We start from the raw sequence: 22632 nt of genomic DNA on the forward strand, positions 1-22632 counted from the left end.
CACGCGTAAACAAAGAACAATGCATTCATTTTGATGTTTTTATTTTATTTTTATTAAATAAGTTTTGTTCACTTATGATTGATTTTTATTTATATTAATATTATTATTATATTTTTTAATATGTTTCCTTTTATGTATTAGTTAAAATTTATGTAATTATACCGCTACTAAATATAATATGAACAATATGTAGGGAGTTCAATTTATATTTTGTAGAAACAAAACATGACTATTCATGTAACGTTCCGTTACAAAAGGAATAAAATATCGTGAAATAATCAAACCATTGTTTTCTGAATCGTTAAACAGTAATATTGTCACTAAATTTGGGGGAAATTTACCAACGCTAAAGAAATACAAAAAAGACGCTGACTTGGTATATTGGGACGATCCTAACGAATTGGTTGAAAGATTAAAACTATTAATTGCTTTTTGAGATGTCAGTAATACAAACCATGATAATGAAATTTTATCAATAATCGAAGAATTAAAAGAAGCTGACATAATTAAATAATAAATAGTTATAATAGTATGCCTTTTATTCAGTATTAAATCCGAATTCAAGACAAATATACTGAATTGTGAACATGAGCAAAGCTGACGTAGTAAACGAAATTCATAAAAATGCGAGGGTGAACTATCCACGAAGACATGTTATCATGAAAGATATAGATGACTTGTGGCAAGCAGACTTAATTCTGTGGCCCTAGTGAAAAGGGGTACAAGTCCGATTTTGTCGAAAATTAGTTAAATATACCAAATTGATCAGAAAGAAATGCTCTATCATTTGGTGTAAACGGATCTAAGCTATCTCTAAAAACAAAGAAGTTATTTGGTGCACATGGGTTTAACTAATACAAACAAAACTACATAATTTGGATTCAAGTACTTTTGTATTGTTTTAAACTGAAAAATAAAAAAATAAAATTGTGTTTTTTAATCTAAATTAACATAAACTACCTACATTTTTATCAAATTGGTGTTTACCAATACAACAAGAGATGGTCCTTATTAAATGGCTTAGTGAGTAATGATATTACTCGACATCAATTTGTTTTCACCAAAATAAATGTCAAAAATCTAGTATAACTCTTTTGAGATCAGTATTCACATTATGTTATTGTGAAATTAATAAATGTAATATAATACAATTCTAGTTGTATCCTACGAATAGCTTTCATTTTACGTAAGAAACGATATAACTCGTCGCTGCGGAGGAGTGGTGCGGGTGAGTGGGGAGCGCATAGCGCCCGCGCCCCGTCAGTCGCTTGCGCATCCTACTAAGCAGAACCTGTGTCGACGCGCTGCAGTAACGCGAGTAAGTTAGATCGATTTACACATATTTTTTGTAATTTATGTCGTAGTGAATGTATACTTTAACAGGTTCCAGTCTAATTGTACCTTTTTACACTTACCTTTTTATACTTTTTAATAATTAGGTTACAAGAATGTATTAAGGAACGCTATGTATATGGAAATTTGTACATAGTAGGTATAAATCTTTAAAAATACGCAACGGATTTTGATGCGTTTTTAATAGATAGAGTCATTCATGAAGTAGGTTAAATACATAGTTTATGTACATTTTTATTTAATTTAGTTATTTTCTTTTTAGGATGGCTGGTAGAGGTAGAATTAACCGAATGATAGATCTTGTTCATCGAGAACTGGAAATGGTTAATGACGTGGATTGCTTAATTGAAGAACCTGTACCTACTTGTATTCTGTTTACCGAGAATCAATCTCCAAAGCCAGGATTTTCGAAGGATAACTCTCCAAAGCCAGGATGTTCTACGGATTATGCCCCAATATATGAATATTTAAAAAACGTTTCACCAATCAGTTCAAAAGTATGTTCTCCTATGCCTGGATGTTCCCAAAATTTTTCCCCAAGGCCGAACCCCGACAAAGATGACAATATAATATTTACTGATTCCGACGAAATATATCTCATATGTCTTGATATTGTTTCTCTATTAGTTGATAAGCTGCCATGCCCTGATCTCGATTATTCTGGTGAAAGTAGTGATGACTACATACCAAATACACCCGATACAAGTGACTCGGATTGTTCAATACGGAATAGGCGTGCAAAAGGAAGACGCAATGTTATTATTCCTCAGTCAGGCTCAGACGAGAGCAATAATACTTCATTTTGGGATAGAGAAGGTGTTATACAGGGTCGAAAACGTAAACCTAGGAAAAGTACAAAAGAAAGAAGAGAAGATAGAGAAAATAGAAAAAAGAAAAGAAATCTTGGAAAAAGTTACCAGAGAAAAAACGGAAAACCTGTTAAAGAAAGAAACATGAATAGTTTGGAAACTTGTAGGATGAAATGTGCTGAAAGAATTCCTGAAGCGTTAAGAAAAAAAATCTTTAATCGTTATTGGAGTTTAGGTGACTATGATAGGCGTGTACTGTTCATAAGTAACCTTATAACGTTAAAAGAAAAAAAAACACAAAAAATGGCGCCTACAATCAAAAATAGGAATTATTCCAACGAGTTTTTCCTGAAGTTGGATTTAGAGTGTCATCGCATTTGTAAGGGTTGTTTTTTAAAAACATTCGATGAAATGCCCAAGTTTGTCCAAACTGTGACAGATAAATTAAAACTAAGCGGTGGTTTGATTATAACTAAATCGTCTAGAGGGAAAAAACCCAGTGTCTTTAAAATTAATGACGAAAGGCTTGAAGATGTTAAAGCTCAAATTTTGTCATTCCCTCTTTACGAAAGTCATTATGGGCGATCGAAGACAAACAAAAAGTTTTTGCCACCCCATTTAACTCTTAAGGACATGTACAAGGCTTACTGTGAGATGCACGAAAATCCAGTATCAATCACCATCTACTCATGGGTTTTCAGAGCCCAAATCTATCTTTTAAGGCGCCTTATGTTGATACGTGTGTGAAATGCGATACTTTAGGTACGAAAATAAAATATAGTGAAGGTGAGGAGAGAGAAGAAAATGAAAAGCTTTTGATAGAGCACCAACGTAGAGCAGAAACTATTTATGACCAAAAGTCTCAAGATCGGGCGTTTTCAATTACAAAAAAGGATACAGTAGTCTTGTCATTTGACTTACAGCAATGCTTGCCAACACCATACCTTAAATCTGGTGCTGCATTTTACAAACGTCCATTATGGACTTTTAATTTGACTTTGAGGGACTGTACCTCTAATAAGGTATATTGTTTTATGTGGCATGAAGGAATTGGTGGTAGAGGGGCAAATCAAGTAGCTTCCTGTTTGTTTTATTACATAATGAACTGCGTACCTGATGACATAAAGCATCTTGTATTTTATTCTGACTCCTGTTCTGGCCAAAATAAAAATATTCACGTTGTTTGCATGTTCCTGTTAGCTATGCGGAATAATACAAATTTAGAAACCATAACGCATAATTTTTTAGTACCAGGCCATACTCACATGGATTGTGACGTGGATCATGCGTTAATTGAAAAGGCAAAGAAAAAAACTCAAATGGACATTCATCATCCGCGGGATTGGTATCAACTTGTCCGAACATGTAGTAAAAAGAAACCATTTACTGTTGTAGAAATGCATTCTGAATTATTTCTAGATTTTGCGAGTTATCTAAAAGGGCCACTGCAACAAAAGAAAATTGATGAAAATAAGAAGAAGATTAAATTATCTGAGTGTGCAGCTTTTAAGTATAAAAAAGGAGAATTTGCTCAATTTCATTACAAAATGCATGGCGAAGATGAATGGAACGCAGTGAATTTGCAAAGAAAACGAGGAAAGTCACCGCTTCCAAGTGTTTTTGAAACCGAATGTATACCCAAATCATACGATGGGCCGATTGCAATTTCTAATGAGAAAAAACAAGACTTGCTTAGTCTTCTCCCACTTATAAACCCCAGTGTCAGATCTTTTTATACTAATTTATTAAGTGATGATAACAAAGATCAGCATCCTCTTCTAAATGATGACAGTGAAGATGAGATTTTCTAATTTTTTTAGTTTCTTAGTATGTTTTTTTAACTGTTCCTATAGTTTAAACATTGTAAATGATCCTTTGATCAGGTACCTACTTTACTAAAAGAAGAGATTTATACATTTTCAGGATTTTTTTTTCATCTCAATTTGTGATTTTTCTGCTGATTAATTTGTAAGTTTCTCTTTTTTTTTTATATTGTTCAAATACGCAAGAAATTTTTAAAAAAATCTTATGTAATAAATATATTTTTGTATTCCGCTTGTTTTATTTCCATTAAAATATGGGTTTAAGTAGCACAAATAGTTCATATAAGTCTACATGTACCACACGCCACGTATAAAATATTTGTGAAAAAGACGCCAAGATTATTTTTTTCAAAATTTTCATTTTTTTTTTAAAGTTGACTTAAAGTACACAGCTAAACACTATTTTCTGTTAAAATGAGCTATTAAATATCTCATCGGTTTAAATGTCACACGAGGACAAACACGCAATTTGAGCGCGCCGTGTGTTTTTTGCCTCTCCTGTAAAGTTGTAGTTTTAGACTTAAATCCTTTTTCACTAGGGCCACAGAATTGATATGCAATCAATTTCAAAAGAAAATAAAAATTACAGATATATTCTTACCGTTATTGATACATTTTCGAAATATGCTTGGGCCTTTCCTATGAGAAGTAAAACCAAAGAAGATGTGTGTAACTCTTTCAAAACTTTATTGGATAAAGGACGTGTTCCTAAAAATCTGCAAATGGATAATGGAGCAGAATTTTATAATAACAAATTTCAGAAACTTATGACATTGTATCATATTAACCATTAGTCAACCTTCTCAACAAAAAAGGCTTCAATAGTTGAACAATTTATCAGAACATTAAAATCTAAAGTCTATAAGGAATTTAGTTTAAAAGGCAATTACAATTGGGTAAATAATACCCTCAATGATGTTATTTACAAATACAATCTCACACACCATCGCACTGTTAATGAAATCCCCGCTAATGTGGACAAAAATAATAAAAAACTGATATACGAAAGGTATTTAAAGTTGCAAAAAATTATAATTTAAAAAGTAAGTACAAAGTAGGTAATTATGTGCGTATCAGTAAATGCAAAGGAACATTTGAAAAAGGTTATACTCCCAACTGGTCAACAGAAATATTTAAAATTCGTAAAATACAAAATACAACTCCTATAACTTACTTAATCGAAGATACTATAAGAGGTCAACTAATTTTAGGTGCATTTTATACACAAGAACTTCAAAAAACAAAACATCCCAATGTATATCTTGGAGAGAAAGTTCTTAGAAGAAAAGGCAGGGTTTTAGTAAAATGGTTAGGTTTGTCTTCCGCTGAAAGTAGTTGGATTGATAAATCGAATGTTATATTATAAATAAAATAATATAAACAACAAACTCGAATCGCTTAACTATTTATTAAAGTATTCAAACCGGAATCATCAGTCTTATGATGTGTTTTGGAGAGAGTAGTCTTCTCAATTGGCTTATTAATAATTTACCATTTGAATTACACTTACCAGGATATAATTACTGTGGTCCTGGTACTAAATTAATAAAAAGACTTGCACAAGGAGATAACGGTGTAAATGAGTTGGACGAATATTGCAAGGATCACGATATTGCATATCACAAGTCATCAAACTTGAAAGATCGACATAAGGCTGATTTAATATTGTTAAAAATGGCGAAACAGCGAGCGGTTGCTTCCGATGCCAGTATGGGTGAAAAACTCGCGGCACGCTTAGTAAGTAAGGCTATGTTGGCAAAAATTAAAACTGGTTCTGGTTTGAGAAAAAGCGTTCTCCAAAAGTTACATCCGGAAAAGGATTAAAAAGTAAATTAAAAACTGTTATTACAAAAGCAAAAAGACACATAAAAAAATTAAAACCTAAGAGCAAGAAAATAGCTATAGAATTAGCTATTGCCGCTACCAGAGAATTAGCTGATGATTCATCGATTAAGCTTCCTCCAGTTATTCCTTTTCCAAAAACGGGGCGAGTACTACCTCTGATACCTATTTTTGCGGGATTATCAGCGGCGGGAGCTTTAGCAGGCGGCGCAGCTGGTATTGTCAAAACCATAAATGAATTTGAAATGGCTAAAAAGCTATATGAGGAATCCAAGAGACAAAGAAAAAATGGAAGCTGTATGTATTGAGAAAGGACTACACCTTAAACCACATAAAGATGGTCTTGGAATTTTCGTATCAAAAGAAAAAAACTAAGATATCGACTACCCAATCGGGCCTTTAACTAACATTGATATTTTAAAGTATGGAAATAGAATTCCTCATTTTATGAGAGATGAACTGCCTAAATATCCGTATAAAAAAGAATGTGGAGTTATTAATTTATATAGTTCTAAAAATCCTGGTTCTCATTGGGTAGCCTATGCAAAATGTAATGATTACGTTGAGTATTTCGACAGTTATGGAAATCTTAAACCTCCAAAGGAATTTATAAAATATGTAGGTTCTAACATTCAATACAATTATGAAAATATGCAGCGTGATCATCCCTTCAACTGCGGTCATCTATGTTTAAATTTCTTAAAGAATTTTTGGTATAATCAAGAAATAAAATAAACAGGTTCATTTAAAAGAGATCAGTATGCAAGCATGTCTACTACGGTTACCATCTCTGGAAATAAATCAGAACTGGTCTCGTATTTTCAACCACCACTTCATTTATCTGATCAGTACGAGTGCGGTTTAGTATACTTTTCAGTACTAAAAACAAAACCAAATGTGCACGTTTATGACAGCAGTTTAACATCTGTAATCAGAATCGAATGTGATCTTGTACACGGTTCATATCTGATGCTGCTTCAAATCACGGCTACACAGAAATACCTCAAAACGTTATTTACTTCCCAGTGAACAAAAATATAATTTCATCCATATCTGTCAGGATTGTAGATCGGTTTGGTTACTGTATAGACTTTGGCGAAGAACATATTCAATTACGACTTCATTTAAGAAAAGCAAAATGATAGTATATGATAAAAACCCTCCCGTTAAAATAAAACGTCCTATTCCGTCAACAACCGTTAAGGTGCACAGACGTAAGAAAAACGTGAAGAAATTGACTAGATAATAAAGAGTTTCTTAAAGCTTTAGGGTTTAAAGTATGAGTATACTACAGATTACTGATTTACCATACTTTAATAGTTCAATCGAAAGTTATGAAGACCATTCATTCAATCCCTACAATAACAGCTTTAGAGAAAACGATGAAATCAGAATCCCCATACATCAGCAAGATATATACGTGCTACCATCAGCCAGTTCAATCTACATCGATGGTCAGGCAAAGCTGTTCGGTAAGGATGGGAATCCGATCAAGAAAACTGTTACGTACACTCTTACGTACGATTTGAAATAGACCGTAAAAAAAATCCGGAATAACATCAACAATAAAGTCATACATCTCATTAAATGAAGCAGAAAGTAAAGTTGCTGCATTATGGGGTTGGAATTTAAACGGGTTCCAAAGTGATGGGCATTTTAAGTGTTGTGGTGCCATTAAATAAGATTTTAGGGTTTGCAGAGGATTACAATAAAATTGTAATAAATTGTAAACACGAACTTATACTGAATAGGAGTAATTCTAACTTAAATAGCATTATTCTTACTGATGAACTCGTTCAGGTTCAAATAGATATATAAAGGGTGCAATGGAGAGTACCGCATATAAAAGTTTTAGATCGAGAATGTTTAACACTTTTAAAAGAGATAAACCTATTCAGATGTATAATGATACACGTGATTGCTTGACAACAACTAACTTTATTTCGTTCACAATTCAAACAGAACAAATATAGATGGCGCCACTATTAACATTTTGTTACCAACTTAACACCCCCACTTAACGAAATACTAGGTGCATACAATTACAATATTTTATTTTTATAATATATGTAACAAACCAAAAAACAATTTTAATTTTTATCAAATAAACCAAACATTTCTAAAAAACTGTAATGTTTCATTTTACATAAACCCTTAGTAAGAAGATCTGCAGGCATCTCTGAGGTGGATAAGTATTAAATTTACAATTTCACTAGCAATTTTCTCTCTACAAAAATGATACCGCACTTCTATATGTTTGGATCTCTTATGATGAATAGGATTGGCAGACAACTTATGGGCTGACTGATTGTCATTATATATTGGTATAGGATGAGTTTCATTAGTCAGTTCAAATAACAAATTTTGCAAGTACACTGCTTCTTTGCAACTTTCTGAAATGCCCATATATTCTGCTTCCGTACTGGATAATGCTACAGTATTTTGCTTCTTGGTTTCCCAAGATATTGCACCATTTGACAGTCTGAAAAAATACCCAGTATAGGACCTTCTATCAATTACATTACTGGCCCAGTCTGCATCTACAAAACCTTCTAACTTACTATTCCCACTAGCTGAAAACTTTAAACAGAAAGATTTCGTTTTCTTTAAGTACTTTAGCACTCTTTTGGCATAAGCCCAATGTTCCTCATCATAAAAGTTATTAAATTGGCTCAAGAAGTCAACAGAAAATACAGTATCAGGACGTGTGAGTACAGCTATATACATAAGTGAACCAATCAATTGCTGATAAGGTAACTTTTTATCATAATTCTCACTTTTAGTCAAATTTAGTTTAGGTTCAATTGGTGTCTCTGCAGACTTACAATCTGAAATATTGAATTTTAACAATAACTCTTCAATATATTTTTCTTGGTCTAAAGTTATAGTACCATTGTTTTTATCTACAATTACTCTCATTCCTAAACAATTCTGAACACATCCTAAATCTTTAATTTTAAAGGACTTGGCCGGATTCTGCCCCAGAGTGTACAAGAACCAAAATAAAACCAATAATTATAAAAAAACGAATAAGGAATTTTGAAAAAAGCTCAATTTACTGTAGCAGCGGGAGAAAAAAACATACAATAAAAAGATTTTCTTCGTTTGTACTCCACTTAAAAGTACCCTTAATGTTGCCATATAATATTCACAAAGAACAAAGTAGGGAAAGTCCGTCACTATAGACATCGAGCTTAAAATGTAAAATGTTCATAATTAATTATAACTTACATAACACATATTTTTTTTAAGCTTTCTGATTTATTTAAATTAATGAAACCCTAAATATTATTAAGTAAATAAAACGAAGTTCGCGTACAAAGGAAGATAGTCACTTTTGTGCTGACAACATTGAAGTGATGAATATCGAGCGTGTAATGTCAATGTCAAATCACATTCTCACATAATTTGTAAACAATAAACTGGCCGGTTTGTTTTTTCGTTTATAATATGTCGTAGCCCTACGTGAGTGCTCCACTAACTAGTACTGTGTATACTTAAGGAAAATGGACCTTTTACAACCGGATCACAATCGGAGAACGTATCAGGAGACATGTTTTATCACCATTACCTCCCGATATGACTGTTCTTTTATCGGAGTGGTTAACATTCGAGGTATGTTGTAGCATCATTAAATCTTTTTTCTACAGCATTCATATTATTTAAATACCTATCTATAATCTCAAGACTAATAAAGATACTTATTTTACCTTCACAGTTATCATCTCATAGCCATGTCTGTGGTGCGTGTTATGACAAGATATCAAGATGTCTTGCAACGAATTCCAGGGAAAGACAACTCGGTCATATCTATGTATGGCTGTGGTAAATCTGTTACACATGCCAAAAGACACGAAATTCTGGAGGAAGCCCTCTCGCCTCAGTTTTATCACTGTGGCAGTACTTAAATGATGACATGTAAGTAGTACGTTTTTAAATATCTACATGTGAATAATTGTTACAGTTTTAATAGTGTAGTAGTCAATCACATTAAATAATTTAAACTTATTTGAAGTTCTAATTCAAAATGTAACAGGCGAGTCAATATAGTTACCATAAAGTAATATTTAATGCTTATTTTATATTAATTATTATTGATGAGGAATATTTGCAAGTAAGAATCAGTTAGGACAAGTCTTTACTTGCCTTATTTAGATAACTAGAGATTTACTCTGACTCCACATGGATTTTACAAATCTTTGGAACTCTCTGTATTTCTATGCTACGAGTATAATATGGATGTATTATATACTTTCACCTTCCACATTAATCACTCTATATATTGGTAAAAACTGTATGAGTATCTGCTTGATTGACAGAGATGAGACGGGGTATTTTATTTTGTAATATGTGTCTTGCTTTGATGTTGGCAATAAAATAATAATATTGTTATGTACATACATTTAAGTTTACAAATATAGAAAGTTAAGCTATTGATTGTCAAGTGTGAGTGTAGAATTGGGGTTCCTGGATCAAAAAATCCAGGAACCCCAATTCCACACATGAATTATACCTACTAGACTACCTATCAATCAGTTAGAACCATTCGGAAACTTATGATTCAATTTGTAATATTCAGATTCTAATCTGATATCTGGTGTGTGTGTGTGTGTGTTGTGTGTGTGGTGTGTGTGTGTGTGTGGTGTGTGTGTGTGTGTGTGTGTGTGTGTGTGTGTGTGTGTGTGTGTGTGTGTGTGTGTGTGTGTGTGTGTGTGTGTGTGTGTGTGTGTGTGTGTGTGTGTTGTGTGTGTGTGTGTGTGTGTGTGTGTGTGTGTGTGTGTGTGTGTGTGTGTGTGTGTGTGTGTGTGTGTGTGTGTGTGTGTGTGTGTGTGTGTGTGTGTGTGTGTGTGTGGTGTGTGTGTGTGTGTGTGTGTGTGTGTGGTGTGTGTGTGTGTGTGTGTGTGTGTGTGTGTGTGTGTGTGTGTGTGTGTGTGTGTGTGTGTGTGTGTGTGTGTGTGTGTGTGTGTGTGTGTGTGTGTGTGTGTGTGTGTGTGTGTGTGTGTGTGTGTGTGTGTGGTGTGTGTGTGTGTGTGTGTGTGTGTGTGTGTGTGTGTGTGTGTGTGTGTGTGGTGTGTGTGTGTGTGTGTGTGTGTGTGTGTGTGTGTGTGTGTGTGTGTGTGTGTGTGTGTGTGTGTGTGTGTGTGTGTGATTCTGATCTTATCTGTTTCTTGAGCTTAATATTTAGCAGGTGTTTCATGAAATACGTTGGGTCTTATTTTTACGATATCTTTATTAAGATTAACAGTATCGAGAAACAATAATAAAATCCAGACCCGAACAAATATCAACTCTTGTTCGTGTGGGAATCGAACCCACGACACTCGGTTTAGATGGATAAAGAACGTGTTATATTGCACTCAGTTGTGACCGGGGGTCTTAACCATTAAGCCAAACGTTTCGTCGAATATGTAACAAAATAGCGAATTGCTTCATGCACTTTGTTTACAATAATGAGACGTGTATTGTATGACATCATTCATTCGATGCTCTTCCATATATAGTTTTCATTGCAACATGAAAGATTTCTCACTAACACAATTATTTACGATGTTTTGACACTTATTGACATATTCTCCTCCTTTCACAGCGTTCAAATAAAAACACTGTGGAAAATTTATAGCATGCTGCATCCAAGGATCATCATAAATTTCCCAATCTTCTATAACACCTCCGCATGAAAAACATGCTGCTTTATCATATGGATTATTTCCGTAATAAAAGAATCCCGCATCAGCCATTTCCATCACTAATCTTTTCCTTGAGTTACTCGTCCCCCAATAATAATTAAAGGATAATTCACGTATTTTGTATGTATTATACATATCATATCGAGGTTTATATTCAGTTTGAAACATATTTTATTTATTTAGTACTAGTTCTTGATGCTAATAATTATAAACGTAGAATGATACTGCTTTAATGCTGCAAGCAATTTATAAACGTGATTGTATAGGATTGGGGGAGACGGTAAACATGTCATATTATAAAAAAATGAAACAAGTTTTTTTTATTGCATAAAAAAATTATTATCATGGCACCATTTATTTAAACACAATATATTTTTTAAAGCACATACAGAGTTATGATAAATACAATTATACAAATCTTCAGAATGTTTATATTGATCATATAAATGTACTAAACTAGAACAACCCTTATCTTCTAAATTAAATATATTACTATTACTATTTTCTAAAATATGCTTTAACCATAAAACTTTTTCTGAACCTTTAACATAAACACATTTATCTCTTAATATATCGAAAACCAAAGTCTGGTAATAGGAATAAGGTACAAATCCTTCACTCCAATATATCTTTTTGTTACGTTGAATCCAAAGAACTGTCTTCTTTTCAGAGTCCGTTAAATTTTTAAATGGAAATGGCGGCTTAACTAAAAACACTTGTAATTTTTTGTTACACAAGATAGCGATTTCTTTTAATATAAATTCATTTGCTTCTGTTCTAAATCCCTGAATATCAACAACAGCGATCATGATAACCTGCGCACTATGTTGCTGAGAGGTTTGTATTCCACAAGTCGATCGTTTATAATTAAACAATACGCAGTTGTTCTATCTGGTATTGGTGTGGAACATTCAACTTCTAACCGCACGTCCACTGGACCGGTTTTTAAACTATCGTTTTGTCTTGAGCAATCCAAGATGAAAAGGGGGGCCTTTTCTTTAAAATCTGTTAGATCTAGCAATGGGTCTACAGGACTGTTGTAGTACGACTGACGAAATTTCACATACATAAATCATATACTGTAATATACTGTACTTGTTCTCAGAAAACTTTAAACTCAAAGGTTCGTAGGGATAATATTGCGAATTCAAAAAGAGTGTTACGTTGGTCACTTCACAATGATCGAATAGTGAACTGTCTTTAGTCCTATTATTTCTTCTATTAGTTTGCAAGCAAAATATAACATATCTAGGCTTTTCCAATTGTGAAGCTGTTTTAACTGACCAAGAATGCTTTGTAGTTTTAGGTAGCACGGGATACTCATATAAATCCCAATTTCTAAAAGCCATCTGAATAGGTCTATCTCTTTCTAAATGTTTTAAAAGCGTTAGTCGTTCTCGATCTGACACTTTTATATGTGGCACCCTCCACTGAACTCTTTGCATATCTATTTGAAAATTAACAACATCATCAGTAAGGATAACACTATTTAAGTTAGAGTTACTTCTACTCAAAATAAGTTCATGTTTACAATTTATCACAATTTTATTGTAATCTTCTGCAAACCCTAAAACTTTATTCAATGGTATCACAGCACTAAAATGTCCATCACTTTGGAATCCCGCTAATTTCCAACCCCATAAAGCCGCAACTTTATTTTCTGCTTCATTTAATGAAATGTATGATTTTATTGTTGACGTAATTCCCGAATTTTTAATACGGTCTATTTCGATACCATTCATTTCGTATCTGATGTCTTGAAACAAAGACATAACAGGGTTATTAGTGAACGTAACAGTTTTCTTGATCGGATTCCCATCTTTACCGAACAGCCTTGCCTGTCCTTCGATGTAAATTGAACTGGCTGATGGTAGCACGTATATGTCTTGCTGATGTATGGGGATTCTGATTTCATCGTTTTCTCTAAAGCTGTTATTGTAGGGATTGTATGTATGGATTTCATAACTTTCAATCGAACTGTCGAAATGCGGTAATTCAGTTATCTGTAGCATATTCATACTTTAAACCCAAGGGCTTTAAGAAAGTCTTTATTTGCTTTAGTCAGTTTCTTAATTTTTGTATTACGTCCTTGCACCTTAGCGGTCGCAGAAGAAATAAACCGATTTATTTTCATTCCAGTGTTTTTATAATATACTATCATTTTGATTTTCTTAAGTGCAGACGTAACTGAATATATTCTTCTTCGAAGTTAATACAGTGACCAAATTGATCAACAATCTTAACAGATATGGATGAAATTATATTTTTGTTCACTGGAAAGTAAATAACGTTTTGTGGTATCTCTATATAATCATGACTTAGCGAAGTATCTGATACAAATTCATGAATAAAATGTGTTGGTAATCCGTTGCAGTATGAACCGTACACAAGATCACATTCAATTTTGATCACAGACAGAGTGCTAGTTTTAATCGGAATATCTGGTCTTGAATTCAATACTGAAAAGTATAGTAAACCGCACTCGTATTGATCAGATAAATGAAGAGGTGGTTGAAAATACGAGACCAGTTCTGATGTATTTCCAGAGATGGTAACCGTAGTAGACATGCTTATATACTGGACTGTTATGAAAGATCCCGTTTATTTTATTGCTTTGTTGACCAAAAATTGTTTAAGAAGTGTATACAAAGATGCCCGCAATTAAAGGGATGGTCACGTTGTATATTTTCATAATTGTAGTTCACTTTAGAACCCACATATTTTATAAATTCCTTTGGCGGCTTAAGATTTCCGTAACTATCAAAATACTCAATGTAATCGTCGTATTTTGCATAGGCTACCCAATGAGAACCAGAGTTTTTAGAGCTATCTAAATTAATAACACCACATTCTTTTTTGAAGGGGTATTTAGGGAGCTCATCTCTCATAAAGACACCTCTAAAATATGGGATGCTATTTCCATACTTTAAAATATCCAAGTTAGTTAAAGCGCGATTGGGTAGCCGAAGTCTTAGTTTTTTTCTTTTGATATGAATATTCCAAACCCATCTTTATGTGGCTTAAGGTGTAGCCCTTTTCCAATGCAAAGAGCCTCCATTTTTTCATTATGTCTCTTTGACTCAGCTAACAGTTTTTTAGCCATCTTGAATTCATTTATGGTTTTAGCAATGCCAGCTGCACCACCTGCTAGAGCTCCAGCAGCAGATAATCCCGCAAATATAGGAATTAAAGGTAGCACTCCACCTGTTCGTGGTATAGGAATGACTCGAGGAAGTTTGATGAATTATCAGCTAATTCTCTGGCAGCAGCCATAGCTAATTCTATCGCTGCTTTTTTGCATTTTGGTTTTAATTTTTTGATTTGTTTTTTCGTTTTGGTAATAACGCTTTTAAATTTATTTTTTAATCCTTTTCCAGTTGTATCTTTTTGAGAACACTTGTTGTTACATTTCTTTAGACCAGAACCAGTTTTAATTTTCATTGACATAGCGTTGCGTACTAAGCGTGCCGCGAGTTTTTCACCTGGACTTGCATCCAAGGCAGCTGCTCGTTCTTTCTCCATATTTAACAAAGTTAAATCTGCCTTGTGACGATCCTCTAAGTTTGATGACTTGTGATAAGCGATGTCGTGCTCCTTGCAATACTCGTCTAATTTATTAATACCTTTATCTCCACGTCTAAGCCTTTTAATTATGTTTGTGCCAGGCCCACAATATTTATAGCCTGGTAAATGTAACTCAAACGGTAAATTATTTATTATCCAATTGAGAAGACTGCTCTCTCTAATACACATCATAAGACTGATAAGTTATGAATTGAACACTTAATAAATAGTGTTGTTAAGTGAATTAATTTGTTACAATTTATTCGACTTTTCAATCCAGCTATTCTCAGAAGAAGGTAGACCTAACCATTTCACTAAAACTTTATTTCCTTTACTTCTTAGAACTTTCTCTACTAGATATACATTGGAATGTTTCGTTTTTTGAAGCTCTTGTGCATAAAATGCACCTAAAATAGGTTGACCTCTAATTGTATCTTCAATTAAATATGTAACAGGAGTTGTATTTTGTATTTTTTTTATTTTAAATATTTCTGTTGACCAGTTGGGTGTAAATCCTTTTTCAAAAGTTCCCTTATATTTACTTATACGCACATAATCGTCTACTTTAAACTTACTTTTTGTATTTTCATTTTTTACTAAACTTATATATCTTTCCAATATATGTTTTTTATTTTTTCTATTTACACTTGCAGGAATTTCATCAATTGTGCGATGATGAGTGTGATTATATTTATAAACAACATTATCAAGAGTGTTATCTACCCATTTATAGTTACCTTTTAAATTAAATTCTTTATACAGATTAGATTTTAGTGTTCGGATAAATCTCTCAACAATTGAAGCTTTTTTTGTTGAAAATGTTGAATAATGATTAATATGATAAGATTTCATAAGTGCTTTAAATGTATTGTTATAAAACTCAGTCCCATTGTCAGTTTGCAGATTTTTAGGCACACGTCCTTGGTTTAATAACGTCTTGAAAGTATTACTAACAACATCTTTGGTCTTACATTTCAAAGGAAAGGCCCATGCGTATTTCGAAAATGTATCAATAACGGCGAGAATAAATCTAAATTTTTTATTTTCCTTAGAAATTGATTGCATATCTATTAAATCCGCTTGCCATAGATCATCTATATCTTTCATGATAACGTGTCTTCGTGAAAAGTTTACTCTAGCATTTTTATGAATTTCATTGACCACATCGGCTTTACTCATGTTTATTTTTTTCTCGTTTTAATATCTCTCTCTTAACAAGTTGAATGTGATACTGAATAAAGGCACCATACTTTAACTATTTATTCTTGAATAATGTCTGCTTCCTTTAATTCTTCAATTATTGAAAAAATTTCATTATCATGGTTTGTGTTGCCAGCATCTCTTGATGCAACTAATAACTGCAATCTCTCAACCAGTTCATTTGGGTCATCCCAATAAACTAAATCAGTGTTCTTTTTGTATTTCTTGAGCTTTGGCAACTTTCCTCCTTGTTTAATGGGAGTTTTATCATTTGATATGACGGAAAGCAGTGGTTTGATGATTGCACGATCTTTTGTTCCTTTATCTCCTCTTATTTGACCATTAGGATTAAAATCTCTTTTGTGTGCATTTGTAAAATGCAACATATCCTTATAGACAAGCTTATCTCTCTCAGATATTAATTTTAAATCCGGTTTTCTTCGAAGTAAAAGTTCTTTTAGACCAGGGGTTAAATTATAGGCTCTGTCGTCGATTTTAACCATAATTACATTATCGTTATTCAAGTTTTCCGTTTTAGAAAAGGATACTATTGAATTGCCCATCCATAATTTTTTATTTTCACTTCTTATCCCAAAAGGTATATTTACACCATCATAAATATCATGGATATCATGCCCTTCTAATGAAATTTCTAGGTCATCTGGTGCCCCCATTTTAGGCGACTTTTTAAATAATAGTTCAGAATCTTGTTTAGGATCGTAACAGTCTTCAAACTTTGCAAATGAGCTAGTATTATTGTCATTAGATTCAATGCTGTCATTATTACTGAAAGTTGTATTTTCCACATTCCTATTTTTTATTATAGATAGATTCGAATCAACAAGGGTTTTAAGAGGATCTGCAATAGGTTTCAGCATTTTATCGAGTGACAAATTCATAGCGTATTCCTGGGTCTTCATTTGTTTTATTTTATTCTTAATGGAGTCTACTGACTTCATTAATTCTATTCTAATATTTTTCTCCATCTTACGTTAAACGACTGCATTCACTCATGGAAGAAATAATACTAGTTTTCATTTATATGGTATTCATAATTATATATTGTATCAGTTTCCACCACCAACATTCATCAAATTTCCAAAATATATCAAAATTATTTCTGTACCTTCCATGACTCATTACTCATACAAAGTCAACTGGATAAACTAGAGAGCTACATATTAGATATAAAAACATCAAACACGAAGATTGAAGAGACCTCTGTACAATTGGAAAGGTCCATGACTTCAGTATCCGACCAATTAACCTCACTCGAGTCAAAAATTACTGGACTTGAAAAAGAGCGCAACGCTATGGCAGTTAAATTGACTTCACTTGAGGAAAGGGTGGAGTCTTTCGATCGTGCCCTAGTAAAAACTTGCGTCGAACTTCGCAACGTGCCCAAGAGGACCTACGAAACAAAAAATATCCTATATGAATCATTGCTGGAGCTTTCAAAACAACTTCAAATTAAAATGCAACTGACTGATATTCGCGATATAGTACGACAGCCATCCAAAAAAGAAAATCCAAACTCAACAATAACTGTAGAATTTACGAATACGCTAGTCAAAACCAATTTTCTGGCAGCCGTTAAGAACCACAATAAAGTAAATCCTAATAACAAGTTGAATTCGACACACCTTGGTATAGAAGCTCCAATAACGCCAACATACGCTGCAGAACAGTTGACTACCCACTCTAAACGACTTTTTTATCTGGCTCGTAACTTCGCTAAGATGAATCAATACCTATACTGCTGGACTGTAGATGGGCGCATTTTACTGAAGAAAAACCAAGAAACGCCTACTATAGTTATAAAAACTGAATCACAAATACAAAAAATGTCTGCATCGAATATCGTATGACTAAATAACTGTTTAGAAAGATCATTTATTCCTCTTATGTCTAGATTTAATTTAGATAATATTGTTACTACTTCTATCACTAAAGTTAATTTAATCAATGTAATCAATTATTTACTACACATGTCAAGCACACACTATTCATACAAACTCCACTTACATGATACACATCGAAAATACATTTTAACATTTAAAATACACATTCCTGTGCCCTGTTTTAAATTGTTCCTAACATATGAAAAAAGTCTCTTACAATCAAATACATTCAACGTTGTGACTCCCCTTCTACCCTTAACATTATACAGCAATGTCTAATACTATTACTGATTTAATCTCAAATGTCGACCAATTTTCGGTATCAGTGACTCACATCTGCACTCCTGAAGAGACTCTATCGTATCTTGACAATGTAAGTAACTGGTTTACAGTACTCACTCAAAATATCCGTTCCATTAATTGTAATTACTTAGACCTACAAACCCTTATTCACCGTCTAGACATTCAATGTGATCTGATAGTACTTACGGAATGTTGGTTACCGTGCTCTAGTAATTCCCGTATTCCAACCCCTGATAACTACACAACCTACTGTACAACGAAACACCAGAACCAGAGCGACGGGGTGGTCGTTTATGCGAAGTCCGCTTTGAAAACCATTTTATGTGAGGAACCCAACTTCCTCGGATCAGCCTCGGGTCTGCTTATAAACTTAAATTCTGACGTTGCTATACTCTGTATTTACCGTTCTCCCTCTAATGACAACATTCATACATTTCTTACAGCCCTCAATAACATTCTTCCAACTCTAATTTCCTACAAAACTATAATTATAACGGGAGATATCAACATAGATATCAAACCTGCAACCCAAGATACACGATCACACGATTATCTTAGTACCCTGGCATATCACGGTTTTTTACCAGCTCATACACATCCTACTAGAGCTAAAAACTGTTTAGACCATGTAATGATTCGAACTAACACCAAGATAATGACGCTAGTCTACGACACAACGGTAACAGACCATTCTGCTTCTCTACTATGTCTAAATAATAAAAAATCAATTGCAACTCCCCAGAAAACATTTTCTAAGGTTGATTTTGACGCACTTGACTCCTCCATGAAACACCTAGATTTTACTTCTCTTTTCCTTACCACGGACCCAAACAATGCTATAGATACCCTCACAGAACTAACAAAAGATGCCCTATCAAAATGCTCAACAATAGTCAAATTGCCGACTAGTAAAAGAATTTTGAAACCTTGGATAACACCAGGATTGCTGAGATGTATACGAAACAGAGATTTTCTTCACAAAAAAGCCAAACAATCACCTGACAACATATCACTTAATATCACATACAAACGATACAGGAATTTTTGCACATCTATATTAAAAAAAGTTAAAAGAAAATTCGACTCTGAAGAGTTAACTAAGTCTATACATAACCCTAAAAAACTATGGGACACTATAAAAAACATTACAAACACACACAAAATTAAAAACTCCTCCATTCAACTTCTCTCTCATTCGACCTCCGCTAAAAAGTCTTGTAATGATGTGAACGAATTCTTTGTCAATATTGGAAAGAAACTTGCAGAAAACATTACAGATGTCCAGTACCCTTCACCTCTCCCTCATGCTGCAAATCACACTAAATCTTTCGTATTGGAAAAAACGGACCCGGATGAAATTATTTCAACTATTAACCAGCTCAGGGACAACGCTGCTACTGGATGGGATGGCATATCTCAAACCATCTTGAAACGTTACTCTCGCATCCTTGCACCCATACTAAGCCACATATTCAACCTTTGCTTCCAATCATCGATCTTTCCCACATCTCTTAAAAAGGCACTCATTCACCCTATTTTCAAGGGCGGGGACGGGAGTGTGCTTAACAACTATCGCCCCATAGCGGTTCTCAGTGCCTTGTCCAAAGTCCTCGAACGCCTTATAAACAAGCGATTAGTTCGCTACCTCGAGCACTTCAAGCTGTTCTCTCCACAACAGTTTGGCTTTCGCAAGAACAAATCAACCTGCCAAGCGGTCCATGTGTTAGTTGACGATATTGTCCACAACTTAAATAATCACAGGAAAGTTCTCACTATATTTTTGGATCTTACGAAAGCATTTGACACGGTTCCCGTTTCCACACTTCTACTTAAACTTGAAGGTTTGGGTGTCAGGGGTGCACCACTAGACTTATTCAAGAGTTATCTTACAGATCGGTCACAAACAGTCATTATTGATGCCTACAAGAGCGATAGACTTCCCATTCAGTACGGCGTGCCACAGGGTAGCGTTTTGGGACCCACACTCTTCCTAGTGTTCATTAACGACCTCTGCAATCTCGGAATTCCGAACGCTAATATAGTCTCATTTGCAGATGACACTGCCATCACTTTTTCTGCTAATTCGTGGTCGGAACTCCAAGTCACTGCCCAAAGGGGCTTTGATTTTGCCTTGCAATGGCTCTCTTCTCACATCCTGACCCTTAATACCACCAAAACTAAATTTATTAACTTCTCCATTTCCAACTTCTCACAACCAAGAACGCCAATTACGCTAAAAGCTCACTCTTGTACCACGCAAACAAAATTGAATTGTCAATGTCCTACATTAACCTCAGTGGACCAAATTAAATACCTTGGCGTAATTCTGGACAAAAACCTTAATTTCAAGTCTCACATTAACACTCTTTCCGGCCGTATGCGCAAGTTAATGTACATTTTTAAAACCCTACGATATGTAGCAAACCCATATGTCATCCGAACCGTATACTTTGCACTGTGTCAATCTTTACTAATCTATTGTATTTCCTGTTGGGGTGGTGCTGCAAAGACCATTCTGAATCCTCTGGAGATCGCACACAGGGCTATTCTGAAAGTGGCCACGTTTAGAAACATATTATTTCCAACAAATGAACTCTACAAATTGTGTAACGTACTTAATGTTAGACAACAATATATTCTGCACATAGTTCTATTGCAACACACAAAAACACCTTTCCGGCAAATCACCAAGCGCCGCAAGGACTTAATCTGCATTATTCCACCTGCCCATACGTCTTTTATTAAAAAATTTTCTCTCTACCTTGGCCCATCACTTTACAATAAAATTAACGCAGTAATCCCTATATACGGCTCAACTTACTTTCATTGCAAAAAGATTGTTCGCACGCACCTACAAAAACTTAACTATCATGAAACTGAAGCGTTCCTGAATAAATGATTTTACTACCTATTGTCACATACCTATCACAACACACTTACACGAAAACAAGCACCACACACAAATAAAATAATCACACACCAAATACAATATCAAACAGACATCACACACACACACACTCACATACACACTACATAATATCACTGTACTAACACTAACTTTCCATTTTATTTTCTATTTTATTTTTCTTTAGTTTAATACCGGCTAGAATTAAGAAAGGTATCCTATTGCTACAATTACCGGCAGTACTTTTTAATTTTGATTTAAAATTTTACAAACCTTAATATGTTATTTTTGATCATAACACGTGCAACAGTTTTGTCTTCTACTAAGATTTGGGACCAGAACTGTCTTTCCTAAACACAGGCTATTTTGTAGCCTATCTAGGAGAACAGTACTCAACCCATTAACTAGATTAATACTAACTCTGTGCCTGCCTATACTGTCATAAAACTACTGTCATGTAATCTAGTCCTAGTTACACAATAAATAAATTTAAATTTAATTTAATTTAAAAGTACAAACGTCCCTTGACCATATATTTTCTACATGCACTTCCTATGTAATTGTGAAGCAATCACTAGGTATATGGTAGATAAAGATAAATTTATTTATTATTCAAAGTTAATGAAATTATCAAATGATTTTCTATATCTGCCATGTTTCAAATCACAGTCTTTATTGATAGTCAAAAAATCGTATGGACCCCGCCATACTTCTGTACAGAGATTTTTGAATTTAGACCATTCCATATCTGAACTTACATGTTCATCATAAATATGTTTTAAGTTTATATCATCTTGTTTGAAGATAATCAGAAAGTTAACATTGTCGCGTAACAACTGCTTTGGTACTTTTGAATATGTCTGAGATAAGTAAAAACAATCTATTGCTCTGTGCCTTCCCATTGTAAAATAATTACGTATGTTTATTTGTTTTTCACCAACCACATCATCAAATATTATTATAGAATTAGGTAATGCATCATTAGGATGAATCACATCTTCATCGAATGTAAAAATAAATAGTTTCACACTTGGAACTCTATCCAGGATTTCTTTGAGAAAGCGATATTTTGATTGTGAGCTTGTTTTGGAATACAAATATACGTTTTGAAATTTTAGCCCATTTTCATGAATTAATAAGCTTAACATGACGTTAGTTTTTCCACAATTCGAAGGACCACATATTATACTGCGGATGTTATTCGGGAGAAGTACGCTATGTTTCGAGTGCAGCGTATTCTCCTTC

General features: G+C 33.8%; 1 protein-coding gene across 1 annotated transcript; it reads left to right on the top strand.

Moving 5' to 3' along the window:
* Window positions 1-289: 289 nt before the first annotated feature.
* LOC113505409 lies at window positions 290-3633 on the top strand. The gene is made up of 2 exons (XM_026888083.1): window positions 290-1318; window positions 1616-3633. The coding sequence occupies exon 2, from the start codon at window positions 1617-1619 to the stop codon at window positions 2907-2909; it is 1293 nt and encodes a 430-aa protein (XP_026743884.1). The 5' UTR covers window positions 290-1318; window position 1616; the 3' UTR covers window positions 2910-3633.
* The last annotated feature ends 18999 nt before the right edge of the window (window positions 3634-22632 follow it).

The sequence above is a fragment of the Trichoplusia ni genome, chromosome 25, assembly GCF_003590095.1.
Source record: "Trichoplusia ni isolate ovarian cell line Hi5 chromosome 25, tn1, whole genome shotgun sequence".
Taxonomy (NCBI): Eukaryota; Metazoa; Arthropoda; class Insecta; order Lepidoptera; family Noctuidae; genus Trichoplusia; species Trichoplusia ni.

Coding starts and splice junctions, on each gene's coding strand:
- LOC113505409 (XM_026888083.1), top strand. CDS start 1,617: ATGGCTGGTAGAGGTAGAATTAACCGAATGATAGATCTTGTTCATCGA.